We start from the raw sequence: 22,893 nt of genomic DNA on the forward strand, positions 1-22,893 counted from the left end.
CTATGAGCTTGATAGAACCTTTTCCTTTTATCAAACATGGTGCATCATCACCAAATCTTACACTATTTCCATCATAACATTTCAGGGTAATGAACTTACGTTTGTCTCTAGTCATGTGATGTGAACACCCACAGTCAATGATCCATTTATCATTCTTGTTCACACAAGTCACAAGTGCAGTTGTCTCATCTTCATTAGATTCATCCTTCATTGCAACATACACCACTTCATCATTATGTTCATCAAAATCATCCCTTGTTTCCTCTTCAGCAATGTAGCATGACTTCTTGCCTTTGTCTTTGTATTCCTTGTTGTCTTCATCTCTTCTACTCTTGTCTTTGTCACCACCTTTGTAATTCTTCTTGTCTAGACATCTAGCAGCAATATGACCAACCTCATTGTAATTGAAACAAATGATAGGTAACTTACCTTTGAACCTGCTTTTTCCTTTGTAGAATCTTCTTGCTAATAGTGCTTCAAGTTGTTCAACATCCTCCTCATTCATTGTCACTGGACACATGCTTCTTCTTTTTCTTTTCTTTGGGTTCCTTTAAGGATACCTTAGCTTTGAAAGCATATTTAATCTTTTCTGGTTTGTAATTATCAAAGTTAGATAGCTCAAAAGTAGTGAGCCTACCTACTAGACCTTCAAGAGATAGATCATTCCCTTGAATACATCTCAGTTCTTGAATTGCAGAAACTCTAATAGCATAAATAGATAGTAATGTTCTTAAAACTTTACTCAACATAGTGTCATCATCTAATTTACCAGTAGCTCCTCTTATTGCATTGACAACTTCTTTTATCCAAGCAACATATTGAGCAATATTCTCACCTTCTTTTATTCTCATATCATCAAACTTACCTTTGAGACTCTCAACTCTAGCTCTTAAAACATTTGCATCTCCTTCGTAGATAGTGGTCAGGGCATACCACATTTTCTTTGCACTATCAAGACATTTGATATTATCAAATTTGACATAACTTAGGGCAGAGGCAATCTCCAGTATTGCCTGGTTGTGTTCTTTCTTTTTCTAAATATCTTCAGCAGTTAGGGCTCCAGCTAGATCAACATGCTTAGTAGTAATGGTGGATTGTGCATGATCTCCAAGTTCTCTAGGATGTAGCTTCATCAAAAATTTCCATTCTAGAAATTTATCTCTATTGAGCTTGGGTACTTCTCTTTTAGACATTTTGATCTTTGTGCTTCTAGTACCTTCAAACTAGTCCTCTTACGTAGAGGGCTCTGATACCAATTGTAGGAATACTTTAGAAAAACTGGGTGGGTGAATCGATTATCCAAGATCTAGATGTATAAATAAAACTTTTCACAGCTTAGTGAATCCATAAAACATTTATACTCATGCATGCATCCATAAGATTATGCAATCACTTAAAACTTGTAGGCTACTGTCAAATCAATTTGCAGAAATGTAAAGCATGAAACATAAAAGATTCACCAAAACACTTGACACAATGATTTACGTGGAAACCCAATTTGGGAAAAACCACCAGTAACATGCTACTCTTTTCACTCTTCTGAAGTAATGCCCTATGAAAGGCCAACTCTATTAAATGTTACAATACACACTGTTAAATGTGATCCTGTTAAAGGATTTCAATCACCCTGTTAGGAGTGAGCCTTGTTAGAGGACTTTAGACCATTCACTTGGAATGTCATCCAGTTAAAGGATTTACAAATGATTGTTAGGTCAACCTTAATCCAAAGGATTTACCCTAGATTGATACAATATTTAGAGAGTAATAGCAAGGCTTTGATCTGATACAAATTACAACTTTATTTGCAGATTATAGATCTCTGTTCAGTCCTCAATTCCACTTGGCCTTCATACTTTGTAGCTTTGATAGTTTGTTCACTCTTCAAGCATTCATCTCCTTAAGCCTTCTTGCTTAACATCCCATTGCAGACTCTTCTCTTAGGTCACTTGATGAAGCAAAACCCTTGACTCCTTGTCTCCCTTAGGTTCTCACACATGAAAACCTTGCTTCATAACCAATCATTCCTATAAATAGGAAATTAAGATATTTTGTCACTCATTCTCCATCGTCCAATTTAGGGTTAGGATGGATTAGGTAGGATTCAATGTATCTACCCCATATTCCATATCTCTTCTAGAAACTTCTCCTAGAATCCTCTTTAAATTTGCCTAAAAATGGTTTACCTTGAAGTTTGTGCCACCAGCTCATTAACCTTATCTTCCACTTGGTTCACAAAATCCAAGAAAACAAACTTGTTGGCTTAGATTCATCGAATCCATGATCTTTTAAATAATGCAATAGCTCGACATTATCAACCTGCTGATGCTTGGCACATACTACATTGCTCAACATCCAATGTGAAATTACTTGCCACGAACTAAAGTTTACTGGTGCTCAGCATCAACTAAATTTTACTCAGCAACCACTGTTCTGCTTGGCAAACAAACTTTGTGTAACTTGTTCTTCTAAACTTTCTTAGTGTAACCAGCCTTTGTAACCTTAAGTATATTATCAATACATCATGTCATCACTGTCTTAACTGATTATTGTACTTCATTACACAATCATAACTCAACCTTTCCTCTAGGTGCTATTGTTATATCTTTTGATCAAATCCTCTTCATCAATCAAATAAGTGATAGTACTTAAATCTTATGAGCAATTGTTTTACTGACAAATAACAAGTTTGACATCACTGACAAAACAATGATTGAAACACATAGTCTTCTTCAACAATCTCCCTCAAAAATGATCTTTTCAATCAAATCTCAACAATCAATTACTAAAAAATACTTGATGGATTCACTAGGTCTGTTGAAACTTTCAACAAATTCTTTTTCTCTCTTCAGATCATTTGTCAGTTGCTCATTCTGTAACTCAATTCATGATTTTGCAATCAATATTTGATTCAATGTTTCGAGTTGCATGTGAGAAATCCTATTCACCTTTGATGTCTTCTCTTCTAGTCTGTTGGTTAGTATCCTTTTGTCATCTTCAATCATGACTTTATCTTCTTTAGCTTTCTTTTTTTGCTCAGCCACCTCACATAGCAATACTGATTGGACTTCTTGTTCTATTTTGAGATTTTTGACCTCTTTAGTGAGGGCTCCATTCTTTTCCATTAGATCTGCAACTACTACATCAAATTCACTTGTGTTTCCATCTGCAAATAATCTAGTACTGTCAATCTCTTGATAATGTGTGTCATTCTCTTCAATAGCCATACCTTTCCTTCTTTTTAATGATCGTTTAAACTCATCTCTTGCTTCATTCAACTAATTTAGGGTAAGTTGTATTTCAATCTTCTAGTTATCAATAATCTTTTCCAACTTGTAGACTTCCATCTTTAAGATCTCTCCTCAAAGCTGCAAAGCTTTCCTTTCCAGAGAACCTTCGCTCTGATACCAATTGTTGGAAATACAATAGAGAAAGTAAACTCCAAGAGGTGGGGAAGGGGTGTGAATCAGTCCTTCAAAAATTTAACCATAAATTCATTCACCAAACATCCATCTCATAATTGTGCATGTAAATCGAAATAGCTAGCTTAACATATTCATCCATAGTATGAAAGCAAATAACATTCAACACATGTATGACACAAGATATTTGGTTACCCAGAAACCCTAAAATGAGAAGGTAAAACTGGGGTCGGGATGACATTCACAAATCTCCACTACTGCAGTAATAAAGTGTATCTAATAAAGGTTACAATGTTTGATCACGAAACATGATCTACCCTGTGAAAGGTCTACCCTATTAAAGGATTACAAGATTGTTAGATCTTACCCTGTTAAAGGATTTCAACACCCTATTAGAAGTGTGTCTGGTAAAATGACTTTAAATTATAATGAAGTAAGCACCCTGTTAAAGGATTTACAACAGCCTAATAAGACTACTCTGTTAAGAGATTTAATTGATTCACCTGTTAGAATGTCTCAGCAATGATCTTACAGTTAGCACTCTACTGCTAGATAACATATCACCTTTTTCCTGATGTGTACTTGATTCTCACTGATTATATGTATCTCTTCTTTCCTCTAATTCCTTTCCTCTTGTTCTCCTCTAATTGGTTTTGCAATGTATCTCAGTTCACAATACTATAGTCACCATGAATGCTCTGCTTGCGCATGCAAACTTCTCTCTTTTCTCCTTCCACACTCATAAATTTTTTAGGGTTTGTCCTCCTTAAGAAGACCTAGGTGACTTGGGGTTAGGTATGAATCACCGATTGTGATTCACCCATATTACCGCTTAATCCTTCCTTTTTTTTGATTGGCTGCATGTACTGCATAGGGATCCTCAATAAAGATTTGTCCTTGTCATCTGTAATCACAAAACAATCCTCAAGTTGGCTCCAGAACGGTTTACATAGTAGTTTGTGCCATTACAAACAACTATGTCAAAACTATATTACTTGGCACTTGAAGTGTCTGATGCTTGGCATCTGTTGTCTTTTCAATGCTATAACTCGGCCTCTAGATGACTCGACATCCACTAATCACTCAACATTTGAATGATTCGACACTTACTATCTGTTGGACACTTGAGTGACTCGACATCTACTAGTTACTTGACATATACTGTATATCTCTTGCTCGGCATATACTATCTGACAACTTATGCTCGACATACATTACTTGTTCAGCATGAACTAAGTAAATGACTTAAGTATATTATCACTCGTATGTCAAAACCAATATGAGATTAACAAAGTTTTATCTTATTGAGTTTGTGGGTATGTTGTGATTTTCAAGTATAATTGAATCACCCAAAGAGATTATTAAATGATTTAATTAAATGAAAAATTTATAAAGAAAAATTAAATTTTAATATAGTTACTTAATTGAGAAATTAATTAAATAAAAGAGCTAAAATTAAAGATTAAATTTGGTGCAATTGCATTTATTTAATTTAACAATAATAAATTTAGAAATTGCATTTAAATAATGAGCTTTAAATATTATTTTTTAGTTTTATATATATATATATATATATATATATATATATATATATATATATATATATATATATATATATATATATATATATATATATATATAACATCTTTCTTATTATAAAAAAAAATGAAGTGAGAATAATTTAAATAAAGCTTATCCTAATTAAAGGCAAAAAGTGTGCATAAGGGAATTAAATAAATTAAAATAATTAAAGTTTATTTTAAGGAGAGGCCTTTGCATGTTGGTAAATTGTAAACCGTAGGTAGGGTTAAATTTTTTATTAAGAGATTTGAGCTCATTTCTACACACACAGATTTTGGAGGAGCAATTTCTAAGATTGAAAGATAGGAAAATTCTGAAGGATCTCGGAAACATAAATTTTACAATCGTTGAGCGATTGTCAAATTGTAGCATTAGATTGAGATAAGAATCTCATAGAATTCCTTGTAGGAAATCTCTTGAAAAATGTCTGTCTTCTTTGTGCCTGTTATATCAATTTGTGTTTATGAAAAATGTATCTTGAATTGGAACCCTTCTTTGAAAATTGATTGTTCTTCAATGATGAAACATCTATGAAAATGAAATTGAATACCCTTATTAGAAAACTTGAAGAAAATAATTTCATGGGTAGGGTTTCGAATCGAGAAATTTTATTGTTTAAATTCAAACGGTTAAAAGCAATTTCCCTGTTAGATCTATATTAAAAACTATATATATGGTAGTTACCATAGTAATTAATTTTTACTATGGTAACTTATTTTTCTTTGTTGGGTTTGATAATTGATTGGGGGAGATTTTTTATTTATTTATTTACACACACACACACACACACACACACACACACACACACACACACACACACACACACATGTTTTGGGGGGCGAGGCCACCACCTCCCCCACCCTCTCTCCCCTACCATGCGACCATTTATGGCATGGTTTCCATAGCTACCACGAGCAACAGAGACTGCCAAGGCAACCTAGTGGTTGTGATAGTTTTAAAGGCCCCACGCAGTGGCCTCCCCTTATTTAGGGGGTTTTAAATATAGTTTTTTTAATAAAGTTTTTTGTATTATTATTTTTAAATAAATAAATATATAATGGTTATTAAATGCAATTTAATTTTAATTTTAATTAGTATTTAATAATGTTAAATTTAGTTTAGTTAATTAAATCAAATTTGATTTTTTTAAATGTAATTAGTAGTTAATGTTCTTATGATATAGAGTTTTTTAATTAATGATTTTTAATTTGTTTAATTTTGTATATTTATACATATATAAAGAATAATAATGATTATTAATAGGAATGAAATAAAAATATAGTTTTATTATGGAGTTCTTTTAAAATATGGAAATTGGGAAGGGCTTTATGTTCAAACTAAACTTAGAACCTTATCTACTAGAATTTTTTAACAAACATTTCCAAAATGATTTTTATGAAATTATAACGAAAAACTACAATGGCTAATTTACCTCACTTCTTTTATGTTAGGATTAACCACAAACATAAATAACAGTTACATGTAAATATAACCAATATCAAAAAATAATAAAGCGCACAAATGAGAACACAAGACACAAGGATTTAATTTGGTTCACCCAATCCTTGGGCTACGTCCACCAACAACAAGCTCAATATTATTATTATCCAATGATTACAATTTGCAATCCCTTACAACTCAATATTGTCGTAAGAAGCTACAATATCACCATACATTATGAAATCCTAACCCTAAGCCATTTTATAGAAGCTTTTTCTACTTACAAAATTAGGGCCAGAATAAGTCGTCCAATAGAAAAATAGCAGGTGACACCTTTAACAATATAAGCTCATTTTTGGCTTTAGGGGCATTGCCCCCCAAAACCCCCACGGGGGTGCTACCCCTCAACCCCACCCTATACTACGACAGGGAGCGCACCTGAGATGCTGCCCTAGGATCCCGCAGGGGAGCTGCTGCCAAACCTCGTAGAAATAATCTGGGGAGAAACTGCGTCAAATAAAGCTCCGAGTCTAATTAAGCTCCACATCACAACATTTTATACCTGTTGAGGTTTTGTGTTTTTATCTTATGATGGGTTTTTGGGAAAACTTAGTAGTTTGACCAAATATGATTGTTTACTAGAGGCTTGGGAAGTGGTTGCTTTACGATGTTGTTTTGTCATGATTATTTCATTCCCAACCAATGTGCTACATTCATGTGTTTCTGTGATGAGATTGAGTTTTCCTTTGTAAGCTCATGTATTGTGATTTTCTTGGTGTAACTTACGAGGTTTTGATCAGTAACTATTGGTGCTTTCTAGTTGTTTGTATAGGATTGAGGTGAATATTATGATTTTATGAGATTTACTTTAATGAGCTTAGGGTTAATTATCTATATGTATGTTGGGAAGTGACTTGCAATGGAGGTCGAAGCCTTAAAGAGGCTGATTGGGTAAATAATAACATTTTATTAATGGGGTTAAAATAAATTAATAAGAGTCGGAGTATTACCTTGCCCATGCCTCGAGTGCTAGTACATGCTAGGATGAGAGTAAAGAGGATGCTTGGTTGCAACCTTGCCTTCTTAGTATGCCTTGTCTATAAGAAAGGATATCGAGGTCGCATAGAGTCACTAGGGGACTAGAGTCCAAAGAGACTGCCAGGGTAACCTTAGAGTTGACTCATGTGATGACACTTGCCCACATGCACATTAGGTTTCCTACATGTCTTTGTTACCTCTGGGATTAGATGTTATTTGTGCACTTGGTACCTTTGAGATAGACTGCTATCAAGATCCCTTGGTCTAGATTCTCGTTATGACTTTTGGATTGTTATCCGTATGAGACTTGAGATTATCTTCTCAGTATGGTGGGAGTGGGCCATTTAGGTTCCACGAAGTCGGGTGGTAGTGTTTCTTATACCATTGAGATCTGACAGCTGGATGTACCTTGCGTAGTTATTCTATTCTTTCTTTCTTGAGATTATGTTCTATGGTCATACTATGGTATTTTGTACTTTGGTTATTTGAGATCCTACGAGATGTTGTATCTTATCATGATGCATATTCTTTTAACATTTCATACCCTGTGACGTGTGCAAAGGATAAGTATGCATTCTGGTTATGCCATGTGGCATCTCATGTACTTGTGTATTCTTTCATGTGATTTCATACCTACGGTTATTCTATGACATAGACTTTGTTTACGTATTAGTTTTAATCTTAATAAAACTTATGTGTGTTATTCAATGTTATGGAACCTTAGAGAGATGTAATTGTTATTGTATTTCTTATATATGTATACGAGTTACTGCTTCCACTATGTTATCTCTTGATTGTTTCAATCTTTAAAAAAAATGTTTAGCAAACTTAGTGACATTATAGGTTAATTTTTCTTGGATTCCCTGGCAAGGTGTTACACCACAAATGTTATACGACTTCGATAGCTTGTTCTACTAGAAAGAATTCAAATTGTTTGTCCTCAATGTGATAGTACCAATTCTTTTAAATGCAACATTAGGTGCAAGCCACCTGCTTCGTGACGTAGTAGTCACATATATCTTGCCTTTACACTTCATCCCATTGGCATGGTTTGACCTTTCTTCGTGTCAACCAATCATGCCAACTTGTCATCATCCTTCATGTCTATACGTACTTAGCATGGTTTTGTCAAAGTATGATTGTTCTTTTCACCGTCTCTTCATAGCTTGTCCATGTCACACCTATGAACTGGAGTCATACTTATGTGCTCACAAAGCTTCACTAGTCATGACTACATATTGATTGATGTTCCCCATGGAGGCCTCAACAATTGTTAGATTGTTGAGCTATCTAAAAAAAGTGAGTAAAATGGATGCACAACGCTGGCCTAGTAGGGTGGCTGACGGAGAACTGGCTTATCATAACAAGACATGGAAGAAACAAAATGATAAATGGTTCAACAAGTGGAACATTGACTGCCAAGAGTGCCCGGAAAACAATTATGAAATAAAAAAATGGGTGGCAGGAAAAATCAGATTTGTCATGTGGGCAAACCATATAGGTAGAAAAAAAGCCTATTATGTCAAAGAATTTAATCCCACATGCGAACATGACGACAAAGAAAAATTAGGAGCCAACATCAAAAGAAAGGCAAAAATCCTAATTGCTCAATTGAGATATGGTTCCCACTGTTTGAGATGTGAAACTGGTTGATGCAAGGTCCCTAAGGAAGAGTGGGATGATAGAATTTGTAGATTTTGCAACGAGGGTGTGGTGGAAACAGAGTGACATTATCTGAAGGATTGTACAACATACAAAGACATTGTAGACAATACAAAGAAACGTTAAAAGTGAACAACATAAAAGACCTTTTCGAAGGACCAAGACTCCTCAAAGGGGCCATTTTATTTATGCAGATTCACAACAAAAAAGACAGGCTGAAGAAATCACATAAGACTGACTAGGAGTTTTATGTGGCTCCCTTAAGCTTATGACCTCATAAACATGATTAAAAATCTTTCATTTCATTTCATTTCTTCACCAATCTAATCCCTAACATTTTTTTTTTCTTTTTTAAAATAATTATGCCAACACTTTCTTCTATATTTTCAACCAACCATTTTATTCCATACTCTTAATTTTCCTTTAACAACCAAAGCTGCCTTGAATATTATATTTCATTTACACAAATGACATTATTATTCCCAAAACCCGAAACGCCTCCGTTTTTTAATATTTTTTTCGACATGTAGCTTAATATTGCACTTGTATTCGGCTACGCATTTCCGAACTTCTATACATCGCATATGCTCGACAAATAGCCGATCCGTGCCGATCGACCTTAACTGAGTGTTTGATGTTTGGAGGTCTCGCGGGTTCGAAGTCGGTTAAATGACGATTCGTTGAAAGAAACTCTCTAAAACACACTTGTCTGAGAGAACGGCTAAATCTCGTATCTGTCCGACTCAGAGGTTCTGGATCGGGCTGATCCGTGGTGTAAATCCTGAGGCAAGCTCTTCAACCATCCACAATGAATATCTTTAGGCTTGCAGGTGACATGACGCACCTCATGAGTGTGCTGGTGCTCCTGCTCAAGATCCACACCATCAAATCGTGCGCAGGTATACAGATTCACCATTAAATCTTCAACCAAACTGCATGGAACTTTCACATCTAATTGATTCAGCTAAATCGTTTCTATTTGTTTTATTTGTTTTTAGGGGTTTCCTTGAAAACTCAAGAGCTTTACGCTCTGGTGTTTATTACCCGTTATCTGGATATATTTACGGATTACATCTCATTTTACAATACGTTGATGAAGCTCATCTTTGTGGCAAGTTCAATTTCAATTGTTTGGTATATGAGGAGTCATAAGATTGTGAGGAGGTCGTATGACAAAGAGCAGGATACATTCAGGCATTATATGCTGGTTATCCCCTGTCTTATTTTGGCGCTTCTTGTGCACGACAAGTTTACGTTCAAAGAGGTAATTTCCATGTTTAAGTTTCTCTTGTTGCCTCGGTGAATATCTTTTGTTGTAGAATTCATGAAAATAGATTTTAACGACATTGTATTTTAGGGGGGTTTTCAATAAGCACTGGTTTGTTTTTAACAGGAAAGTACATCGTGGCCAGGTTAGGATTATGGTTATTTCTCCTGTCATTAGTGGGAATCCTCAGGTTACCTTAAATGGCTTACATTGGATCACTTTGATCGCTTCAGATCGGTAGCCAACGGCATATGCCCCATTTTTAACAGCTCAGAATTTTAAATAATTAAAAACAAAAATAATATGACATGTGCATTTATTTACTTAGGGCTGGATTGGAGCAGGCCAAATAGGCAGGCGTTTGTACTGCGAGAGTATAAATAACCTGTATTTTGCCCTCCTTGTCGTGAAGTTCTTTGAGATCTGGTGGGTGATGGATAGCAGCGATTTGGACCCGCGATTGATCAGCGACTTGTAGAATCTCTGATATATATTAGTGCCGTTTCCTCGGAATATATATCATTGAAAGGCTGATGCACTGGGAGCGCTTGATTACAATATTGATCTCCTTCAATGCATGTACCCCGGAATTGAAATGAAGTTACGAAGATTAGTCCAATCTACAAGCTCTGTTTAGATTTGCGAGGACAGAGGTAGTATTTTCATCCTAACGTCGCACAGTTAAGTCAAAGGGTTTCATCCTCTCTTGCACAGCAGAAAAATATCGAAAATGATCAAGTGCAACGCACGAATTGGGATTACTCAAACGAGTGTCTATCACCTGAATTATACCTTGTTGATTTAAGGTTCACGGGGCCTAAAATGGGTGTCAAGCTTGAATGTATTTTTTTTCATTTTTTTGGTTTTTTTAGTAAAATGAAAAAAAAAACATTCAAGCTTGACATATATATATATATTACTTAAAAACCAAAAAAATGAAAAAAAAAACATTCAAGCTTGACACCCAGGTGATGTTATATATATATATATATATATATTTATTGTGTTTCACAATTTTTAAAATATTTTATTAATAATATTTATAAAACATCACCTGAAATATATATTATTTACTTGGAACTCTTGGGACCTAAAATGGGTGCCAAGTTTGAAAGTTTAATTTTTTTCTTGCATTCTGATTTGAAATTCAATCAATTTTTTTGGGTGGGTTTGTATATATATGTGTGTGTGCACGCATGCAACAAATAAGTTCATACATTGCTATGCTAACATTAAAGCAATAGAGCAAAATACACCACCATATATATTAACATTTTAGTCCAAATGACATAACAAAATGCCAAAATACACCACCATATCAATGTTTGACTTAAAAGTTAATAATGTCAATATTAACAATCAACAATCATGGATCAAATATCATTGTCATCTAGTTGTTGCAAGTTAGAAGCTCGAATAGTGCCACTAGCATCAATATTAGCAATCTTAGCCTCAAGGGCATCCTCAACATCACAAGGTAGCTTGTGATGATCTTCATCAATTGCAAGTGCATCAAGGCGGACAATCAAATCTTCGAAATCTGCACACACTAGTTCAATATCCCAGTATTTTGCCTCCCTTTTTGGTAGGCATTGTCTTTGTGTGTTGTGAGCCTCAAGTTTAAATGCACATAGACCAAGTCTTCCACCTTCTTGGGATGTAGTCTATTGCATTTTATTGAGTGTATGAAGGAGTTTGTGCTCCAATTCCTCTTGGATGATGACAAACCAACAACCTATCGAGATTTTCAATTTTGAAATTAAAGAGTTAAGAGTTTGAATAAAATTTAAAAAAATATAAATACAATAAATTCATCAACACGAATTTAGAAATTAGAATCTTAAGAGTTAAGAATGAACTTGTGATAAACATTTGATGGCAATGGGTTGTAGGTGTTGGCACATTTCTCCATGGAAGCATCACCATTAACGAGCACTGACATTGTCCTTGTCTTGAAGAGCCTTATGACCTCGATCATTGGTGCTTGTGAAACTCATGAATTCAAACCCTACCGTAGGCCGTATGTGATTGGGATAGAGTCTACAAAGGGTTGGCTTGTACCCATGAGCGACTTTAGGATATATGGGGCAACTCTAGTGGTACTCTCCTTGAGGACCAACTGATTATAGTACTCAAGGTTTAATGCAAAGGCAAGGAGATACCAAGTGGCAGTAATTTTGTTCCCCCGCTCCACCATGATTTTCTATAGTTCCTTGAGGAATGTTTCTTCGACATCTTGCTCTTTCTCTGTTATGAGCTTTTTAATATTGCAATAATGGAGTCTACGACATTATATATCCCCCCAAAGCAAGGCGTATCCATGTTAAGGTATTAGATCATGCTCAATATAGGCTTAGTGAATCTCAGGTTGTACTTAATGCAATTTCACCAAGAGTCATCTAGTATGATTACCATAGTGACAATTGTCCTTGTATTAGTACATTACCTCCATATGCTCCAATTTGCATTGATTATCATTTTAGAAGGATGCATCTTTAATCTTCACAAGGCATCTCAAAACAATAATATTGGAGGCAAAACGAGTCTTAGCTACCTATATCAAAATCAAAACAATAATAAATTATAATTAAATTTAAAATTAAAATTTGAAATCATAAACAATTTACTAAAGTATAAAACATATTTTAATTTTAAATAATTTGACTTACATTTAAGAGTTCCAATCTTGAGAATTGTCTAAATTTGACTTGTGTCATATGGTTAGTGACGATCATTTGTATCTCCTGGGCATCTTCATACATTTTTTGATCCACTCAATTCTATTGTCAATTTTTTTCAGCATTAGGTTGAGTGAGTGGACAAAACAATGTGTCCAAAAAATGTGTTTGAAGCGCTTCTCAACCAATAATTCAACAACCCTACAATTTTTAGCATTGTCAATTATTACTCTTGGACAACATTTGGAGAGCCAACTTGCTCAATGGCTTGGGTGAGAATTTTGCAATGAATGGAACATCCTTCACTTTCCCTTCACTATTCACAACTCTCAAAAACATTGCACCTCTTGTGGACATTGCTATAACATTGACGAAAATGTGATTTCTTGTATCTTTCCATCCATCGGATATTATGGACATTTATATCGATCTATGAATCCTTGATGGGCTGCATGGAAGATTCTACATGGTTCATCTCCCTATCTTAAAAAGTGTTGCACACCTCATAACTTGGGCCCTTGAACCCCCTTGGAGCCTCATTAATTGATCTCACCATTTTTGCTAATACATATGGTGAGTGAACAACATTGAATGTCAATCCATTTACTTAGATGCATCTCACTATTCCTTGCTCGACAATGTCTCTAGCCTCATTCTGAAATGTCATTTCCAAGGGTCCCTTCGCTCTCTTATTTGTCATTAGTTCTTGAGGAATACACTAGAATGGATGGACCTCTAGGGGTTGCTCATTGGAAGTGGAATTGAAGCCATAGATGTTCTTTTCGTTTTATTTCTAGACTTTTGCAAAGGATGAGCACACATATTCCTAGCTGCTTCATCTGCTTGTTTGCACTTGAATCTGTTTACAATATGGTTTGGAAGAAGGGTTTTAGTTAGTATCTCATCAATTCTTAGCTTTCTTGTACAAGAAACTTAAGACCTTTTTGAGGGATAAAGCACAATTGTGCTTTCACTCTACTATAAGAGCTACTATATTTCTCTTTGCAATGGTAGAAAATCCAAACATAACCTCTTTCAGCTGGGCATTTGCTGAACCATTTCCACATATTTCCATAGTGGAGAGCATGGGTCTGTTTTGAACAAAGAGTTTGTTAGGAATACTTGCCATTCTTTGAATTTACAAACAACATACAAAGCCACAAACTAAAATGAAAAAAGAAAATAAAACTAGAGAGCTCATTTCATTTTGTTTAAAAAATGCATAGAAAACTATAAAAAAATGTTAATGTTAGGAGACACTGAGAGGGGGGTGGGGTGAATCAGTGTAGCTGAAGATTTGAATATTTCCACCACCAACTTCCACAATATATAACATGTAATGGAAATAAGGTGAATCAGTGTAGCTGAAAATTTAAATACTTCCACCACCAACTTCCACAATATATAACATGTAATGGAAATAACAAAGTAATAGGAAAGTAAATCAAACGTCCACACATGCAACATTTTCGCACAAGTATTTTTCACATGGAAACCTTGGTTAGAGGGGAAAAAGCATGGTAGGAATTAGTACCTACATATTCTCACTGCTGCAGTAATAAGTTGCCTAGTTAGGAGCATTACATTCACCAAGTTAAGACTATTTAACCCTGTTAGTGTTGTGAGGTTTTCACACCATCGCCCCAAAATTTTTGGGGACCCCCTTTTTAGGTAAGCCTTGGCAATTTTTGCGGGTGTTGTAATTTTTTCATTTGCCTTAGCAAAATTTGGAGTTGTCCAGAGGTTTTTGAATTGACGATTTTACACCTTGGATGCGTTCGGGCCAGGAGGGGATTTGGTTTGTTTTCACCCGGTGCGAACCTTGATTTTTCGTAACATATAATTTTGTCCTTAGGCCAAACAGGTTTCAACAGTAACATTTTTTGATGGTTAAAATAATATCTGGCAGGACAAATTTGCAAATTTTGGACTTAGATGGATTTTTTGAAAATTTGATATAATTATATAAGCTTGGGTGTTTTCAAAATGAATTTTAGATTTAGTCGTTATGGAAAATCTTGAAATTTTTCGATGAAAAGAATTTTTTTTGACAGTGAAATTGTATTTAGAGTTTGAATTTCGAGTGCCAGGAAAAGGATTTATTTTGTTAAAAAATTGAAAGGGTATTGCAAAATTGAAATTGGATTAAATTGCAAAATCTCATTAATTTGGTCGAAATTTTGTTTAGAGGATTTTAGAAATGTTAAAGGAATTGGTGATTTGGAATTGAAAATTGATTTTGGCTTGCTAGATTCGATTTTAAAATGATTTTTTTATTGTCAAAATGTTGCTAAATGAAAATTTTGACATCTCCTAGGCTTACCTTATTTCTATTTTGCAATTCTGGATCAAACTGGCAATTAAATGAAGCAATTTCGCTATGGGGCTTAGTTATTTTCCTGTTTCATTTAAAATTGGGCCATCTTTGGGGGTTTAACAAAAAATTTGTTGCCCTTTAGGCATGTCGGCCCACTTTGGAGACCAACTGGAGGATATAAGAAGGGGCTTCCCCTCTCTTATTTCCTCATTCTTTCCACTTCCTTTGCTCGAACTTGAGTGGTTTTCTTCCAAAGGGGCAAATTTCTGCCCTAAGGCAATTTTTGGAGTTTGATTTTTTTCTCCTTGGCAACGATTTCTTCCTTGGTTCGATTTTTGGAGGAGAAGATCTGATTTTTTTTGCAAGATTGGCAGTGATTTTGGGGTCTGATTTTCCATTCTTTGGTAGGAATTTTTTCCTCCAGCCATGGCTATTTTATTTGGTGAAGAGGCAAGGCGATTTGAGATCTGATTTTTGGCAATTTTAGGCGAGTTTAGAGAAGTGGAGTTCTGATTCGGAGCAGATTTTTCTGACCTAAGGCAGCGATTTTCTTCAAATTTAGCGATTTTGGCAAGGAGTTCAAAATTCAGTGGAAAGGGCAGATTTTCGCAAGGCTGGTGAATTCTGATTTTCGCTAGGGCATCATATTTTGTTGAGGGACTGAATTTTTTGAGATCAGATCTGAACTTGAAGGGGCTTGATTATTGGTAAAAGCAGATTTAAGGTAAAATTCCCATCCATTTTTAGAGGTGAAGATTGGTTTTAAAGGCAGATTTTATTTCTTGTTCTTGTTTGGTTCGTTTGTGTTATCTTCTTCTTGCACTACTCATCCACCACTTCATCATTTCCATTGATAGGCTGAAGTTGGGAGATATAAGTGTAGATTTCATGATAGGACATTTGGAGAGGCAGAAATAAGTTAGACCACCCTAGGATTGAAGCTGGGAGATAAAACTGGAGTTCATCCTAAGGTAACGAAGATGCAGAAATAAGTGGTAGTCCCACCCCTAGGATTGAAGTTTGGAGATTGATAAGTGTAGAGATAGGATTTGGAGAGGCAAAAATAAGCTAGATTCCATCGATAGAAAGAAGTTTGGAGATTGATAAGTGTAGTCCATATCATTCAGAATGAAGGGGCAAAAATAAGTGTTTAGGATGGTAGATGTTAGTGCAAGCAAGAACCTAAAGGGAACGAATACCAAAAAAGACAAAGAAGACATTATGCCTAAGACCACCTTCTTCTCGAAAGTGAGGCGAATAAGTGACACCAATATCGACATGATGAACATGGTACAGTTGAAGGATAGATTGAAGGAAGGACAATCCCCCATGGCAAAGAAGATCCACAAGAACAAAATTGTACACGCGGCAGCTTTCCGTCCTACCTTGCCTTATCTGAAATTGGTAATGGAGTGTGCATTCCAGTTTGATATTGTGACCAAGTCCATTATTTTCGATGAAGGGAAGAGAGTGTTGGCTAACATTAGCGAACAAGTGGTCAAAGAAGTATTTAATATTCCCCAGTATAAAGGCATGACAATGGTAATGATGGATCAGGTGGCCAAGTTATTTCAGGATAATTAGGAGGCCTACTTGATTCATCTAAAGCAGAATTGGTTACACGAAGGCAAGAAGGGAGTTACCAAGTCATCAAGGCTCACCAAGTCAGATTTCAAATCAGAGTATGGCGACCTTATTGTGCTTCTCAGTCAAATCATGGGCGTGGCTCAAGGTATGCAATTCGAGAATTGGATGTACTATTTTATTGATGAAATTGAAAATGGAAAGAGAAAATTTGATTGGGCTAGAATTATAAGTGAAAATTTATAGTTGCAACTTAGGATAGTGCAAATTCAAAAGCAATCCTACATGGGGTCCTACCTTTTCTACTTGATTGTGAGACAATATGAAAATCTTGGACTTAAGGCCTTAGGAGTGATTGGCAATGGGCTGGTGCAATGTTTGGTGCATGAGTGCTATCCATAGCTTCATTTGCACAACACCAAAGATTATAAGATGTTTTATGACACCTTTGCCATGAAGACGGTAAGGGTATTACAAGGGACACCTACTAGGAGGCTCTCATTGGGAGCGTAAGCAAAAGTATGGGAGTTGGATCATTCAATTTCAGCAATTTACATACATTAGAGTGGTAGGAAGTACAGTTTGTCCCAAGAGACTTCCAAGGTACCCACTCGACAAGATAGTTTTGATGGAGTTAGATAGGCAACTTGAGCATTATGACAAGATGATGAAACTTAAAGGTGAGACAGGGATTACCTTCTCATTTGGAATAGGCAATGATACTTGCCCCAATCCTGTCGCTTTTGTAGCTGTGGAGAAGGAGTCAGAGCGATAGCATCTAGGATGGTATAGAGCAAGATAGGGATTCGATCCTAATGGTCTTATCAAGGCATCTCACGAAAACACATTCAAACATATTCCTACTATAGAAGGTTTTTGGGCCAATGCATAGGATGACTTTCATGTGAGGAAGCTGGCTTTCTCAAGATTGTCAGTGGGCATGATGAGGGCAATCGGATGGAGAGGCCTTGATATTCTCGATCAACTGGAAGATGATGAAAATATGCTAAGAGAAGATTATGACACAGTGGATGGAACAGAGTTGGGTCCTGTGGATTGGGATGATCATTAGGATCCTTCCTTAGAGGCAGTTACAAGAACAATTGATCTACACATTGAGAGTCATGGTACAATGGGAAGTTACGACAATTACAAAGTCAGAAGGTACGCCTTATGAGAAGATGAAACCGGAGGAAGATGGTCCAACGAAGCCAGTCAGACAGAAAGGTGGGGGCAGTAGCCAACAACAAAGAGCAGTTAAGAGCAAGACGAGAAATTTGGAGGTTGAGAAAAGTAAAGAACATCAAGAGCCTCCAACAAAGAGACAAAATGTAGCATCGCCAAGGGAGAGCATAATTGAGGCCAAGAGCCAAGAGGTTAATACAAGTGGGTAAAGGGTCTCGATAGAGGTGAGCTTTGATTCGGAATCAAAGTGGTTGCAGTGACAGTACCGAATACTCTCCTCTCTTGGAGAACCAACACGGAGATGGTGTGAAAGTCACTAGTGAAGAAGAGGATAGGCCAATTGATATTGAGGAAGTAAGCCATGCACTTGAGGTCGTTGGTGATGTTTTGCTAGTCGAACCAAATCCAGATTTGGGGAGATGCACTGCACCACTATGGTTAAGGCAAATGCTTATGCCGAGAGGCAAGGTGGTGATTGTCCGAATAGTTGAAAATATTCAAGGGTTAGTGTAAAAGGAAGATAGTGAAACATAAACAAATTGCTAATACGGTGGCAAAGGTAATCAGGAGCAATGATGATGATCACTGAAAAGTTCAGATCGCTATACCTAACGTTAGCAAGGCAGTCGATGAGATTGTAGCTTAGGAGTATGAGATAGTAGAGCATAACTTGGGAAGAATCACAGATGGCACAGAGTGTGAGGAGATCCAAGAAGGCATGGTTTTAATCAGAGAAAGGTTGAGGAAGGAAAACAAGAGGATTGTAAAGTTGGAGGCCGAAAACAAGTATTGTAGAGATTGCCAGCCTATCCGACAATTGCATCAAGCAGCCCTTCCGCAAGACAGGGGGAGCAACATAGAAGAGATATTGGCTCAGTTGCATGAAATCAAAGATTGGATCAATGATATAATTCAAGATGGGTGAAATTTCTTGCCTTTATCTTGACATTTGGGTCATTGGTGGCTATTAGAGACAAATTCAGAACATTTGAAGGGGAGTGGAAGGATTTCCTTCCAGTCAAAGGCTTAGCCATTCCTAGGCTACGAGCATTTATTGGGCTACCAGAGAGATATTTGAAAAGAACCAAGTCTGTGGATGAAGGAGAAATGAGTATGATGGAGTCTTGGTATGTTGCCTTGACCATCAAATTGAGGATTCTTGAAGAGATACGGAATGGGATTGCACAACATAGTCCAGGCGTTGACACTTCCATTTCAACTATGTGTGGCGATGTTGGGGTTGCACTTGATTTTGAAGATATCAAAGAGGACAGCGTCAATGAGACAGAGTTTGGGTCGAGATTGGATGAGTTGGGAAAGGTTGCCATCAAGAAGAAACATTTGGGCACCCTTGCCTCCCTCAATGCCTTTATTGGATACGCGAAAGAGTATGTGAAGGATCATGGGAAGACTCTGCAAGTAGCAACCAACATGATGAATTCAGTTGAGCTCAAGATGAAGCACATGCCCTGCCCTCCCATGAAGGAAGTCAACGACAGGCTAGCCAAGTGCATTGCCTTGGGTAAGAAGATGAAAGAAAAGGGTAGAGTTATATTAGAGGATCATTTGATGCAAGCCTAAGTGGCAAATTCTCATTTCTTCTTGGGTAGGATAGGTGTCTGATTTTGATTGGCTACCATTTTGGTGCCTTCTCATTGGTTGCCACTTTTCCTTTTTTTATTGGTCCATTGATGAGATGGCGTCTTCTCATTGGCCGATGGGGTGGCAACCCTAATTAGGGTTTCTGGGATTTGATCTAGATCGTTGATTTTGCCTCTTAATCTCTACCGTTGGTTGTATTTTTGGTCCCTATATAAGGCCATTTGCTCTCATTTGTAAAGGGTTGAAGAAAATTGTTGCTTAAGATAAATACCAAAATTGCTTCTCTATCATTGTTGTGTCTTGCATGGTGATTAAGAACACTTGGTGTTATTGCATGGTCTCTACTTCGAATAGTTAGAGTTAAATTTACATTGAAGTTAAAGTAGATTTTATTTCAAGAAAGTTGTTAAGCAAGAGTAAGAATAGATGGATAGTTGCACGGTGATATTAGTGGATGTTTGATAGGGATCTATAAACTAGGCCACTAGCGTCCTAGCGGCTTGTTAGGAAGCCTTGTGTGGTAATCTAGTCTTTTTCCCTTGAATCATTGCATCTATGGAGGTAGAGCTGTTGGTAAGCTTTCATCAGATTTGATCCTCGTCCATTTGCTAATCTTTCCATTCATAGGAGTAGAAGTAAAACAACAAGTAGTTCAGTAGTTGGAGTTCATTCAAGAAGAAAGTTAGAAAGTTAGGAGCGTTATTGGTACACGTACCCTCCATCATCACATTTGGCGCTAGTATACATTGCAATGCTAGATTTCATCACCATCACAATAGAAGTCCAATATCCTTGAAAGAACAACGTAAGCATGCCTACATGATTAACCAACAAATCACATTAATATAATTGAGTTAGTATCCACAGGTGTAAGGAACCTTGGAGTTTTCTCTTGTTCTTAATGTGTATTTACTTTTCAAGAGAGGGATTGAGCGTTTGATATTCCATATGAAGTATTCAATTGCTATATGTTATGTAGTGGTAGAAAATTGACATCAACAGTTAGGAGCTTACAAAGAAGATTTGTTGAGATCTACCTGATTAAAGGATTTAGAACTCCCTCTGAAAATTACCTTGGTAGAGGATTTGATCTTCAGATTTGTTGGGATATTGCCCGCTCTGTTAGGAGTGACCCTACAAGGGGATTTAACCTGTCAACTTGCTAAAAACAAGTAGTAGGTAATCAGAAAGTTGCACTCAATGCATGATAGATCCAATAAGTTTGCACTCAATGCATGACAGATCCAATAAATTCCTAATTAGTGCTCTGCTCTACGTTGTCTCTAAGTTCTAACACTCTACTTCTGCCACAATAACAAAAATCACACCAACCATTCATCACACATTGATCTTTCAATCCTTTTTATATTGTTCTTAAGGTGGTGGAAAAACCCTAAATGGGTTCTCCTTAGTTGGCTTTAGAAGTAATTTAAATTTCATTAGCGAGCGCTATAACTTCGAATTTGTGCCTTGATGTCAGCCCAATCTCAACTAACCACTTTGACTTTTCCACTAACATCAATATTTACTGGATTACCAGATCTAGAGAAGTGTACTCTGTTGGTTAACTGTTCTTCATACTGTGACTTGTAGACGTCATCAAATTTTCACCTCTATTGAGATTCTAGTAGATATTCTTTCATTAACAGGTGCATATGACTCTGATAAACATATCATATAAACCATACATCATAACTCAGCAACAATATAATTGTGCATCCAATTTACTTCATCTGACAATGTTTTACCTAACAAACTCTACACTTAACAATTCTTGCCCATTTGATCAATGTCCACCAATATAGCTGATCCATGACCTATAGATCATCTTGTTGCCATCAATGACAACACTAGAATGACGATCCAACTAATCTAACACTTATATCCTTGTTATACATCATCATCATGCCAACAAAAACAAACAATAAAAAAACACTACCTCTTTAGTTGAAATCTTCCTCTTCACTGTCTTTGAGGAGTTCTCCACACTTGCAACCATAGTTCAAAATCTTATTCTTTGCCACTAATCGGCAAGGCAAATTTTTTTTTCTTGGTAAATATCGGAGATAAATCAGTAACTAATTGGGAAAATATCTGGAATTTAAAAAATGACTTAAATTTATTTTAAAATGCATTTTTTTGCAAAATTCAATAAGGAGATGCATCTAATGAGTCCATAAATGAGTAAACAAACCAAACAAGCTGATCTAGATAGTATATAAATGCAATACATAACAAAATCTCATCCTCATGTGGAATGTCGATGGCTGACAACTATAGTTAAAGACTGAAATCTGAAGCAAACTAAAAATAGGAAATTGTCACTGTAAAAAGATAAATAAATACAAATGTCAAGTACAATATAAAATTAGCCTACATCTTTCTCTTCCCCTTCCCATTAGCTCTAGTAAAAACTATGGGAGTGGGAAGGGGTTTTGCCCTAGTATTCCACTCTGGCTATGGTTGTAGTTGTGTCTCAGTATCCACCCTAGATGTAGCTGTTGTTGGCACTAGCAATGACTCCTCATCTCCTATATCCTCACTCTCAGTGCCCTAAGTCTCCTCACTTTCATTGCCCTCCTCTTGAATGTCATCCAATCTCGGTGCAAAACCACCCTCTTTTGAATAGGTATTTTTTTAAAAAATCTCTTTGAATCCACTTCAAATGCACTTGCAATAAATCTACAAGGCTTCCAATGACTATTTCCCTCCACCAGACCCTTCTCCTCGCCTCCAAAGGCTGCAAATTTTAAAATGGGCCTCTAAATGGTATCTCATTGGGCTACTTGTGAGATTTTTTCAACTTCTCGGGAGAAGAATACCACTTCTCAGCAATATATTGCCAACTTCTTGGTGAGAAGTTTCAAACTTCACGGCTGAGATTTTGGCGTGAAAAACTTGTATTTTCTTGCCATTCCAAACTTGATTTATCAGCCACTTATTGGCGCTATTTTGAACTATGCTTGCAACCATGCAGGACTAACACACAAACAAGTTTAGAGCATGCAACAATCGCCTTTCAACACTCCTCCACCAATGGCAACCAAATAAGGAAGTTCAGAAATGGAGGCAAGAAGTCTTCTTTCTCATTCGTAAATGCACAAATGACATGTAAAACAT

At 36.2% G+C, this 22,893-nt stretch overlaps 1 protein-coding gene across 1 annotated transcript in view; it reads left to right on the top strand.

Moving 5' to 3' along the window:
* Positions 1–9,761: 9,761 nt before the first annotated feature.
* Positions 9,762–22,893, top strand: part of ERD2B (endoplasmic reticulum retention defective 2B) — a 31,930-nt gene continuing 18,798 nt past the window's right edge. The window contains exons 1-2 of the mRNA XM_089819877.1: positions 9,762–10,039; positions 10,139–10,404. Of these exons, the coding sequence (XP_089676003.1) occupies positions 9,949–10,039; positions 10,139–10,404 (357 nt within the window). The 5' untranslated portion in view covers positions 9,762–9,948. The remainder of the gene's footprint in view (positions 10,040–10,138; positions 10,405–22,893) is intronic.

This window comes from Cupressus sempervirens, chromosome 3 (genome assembly GCF_028749045.1).
Source record: "Cupressus sempervirens isolate cs-2001-9-10 chromosome 3, ASM2874904v1, whole genome shotgun sequence".
Classification (NCBI taxonomy): Eukaryota; Viridiplantae; Streptophyta; class Pinopsida; order Cupressales; family Cupressaceae; genus Cupressus; species Cupressus sempervirens.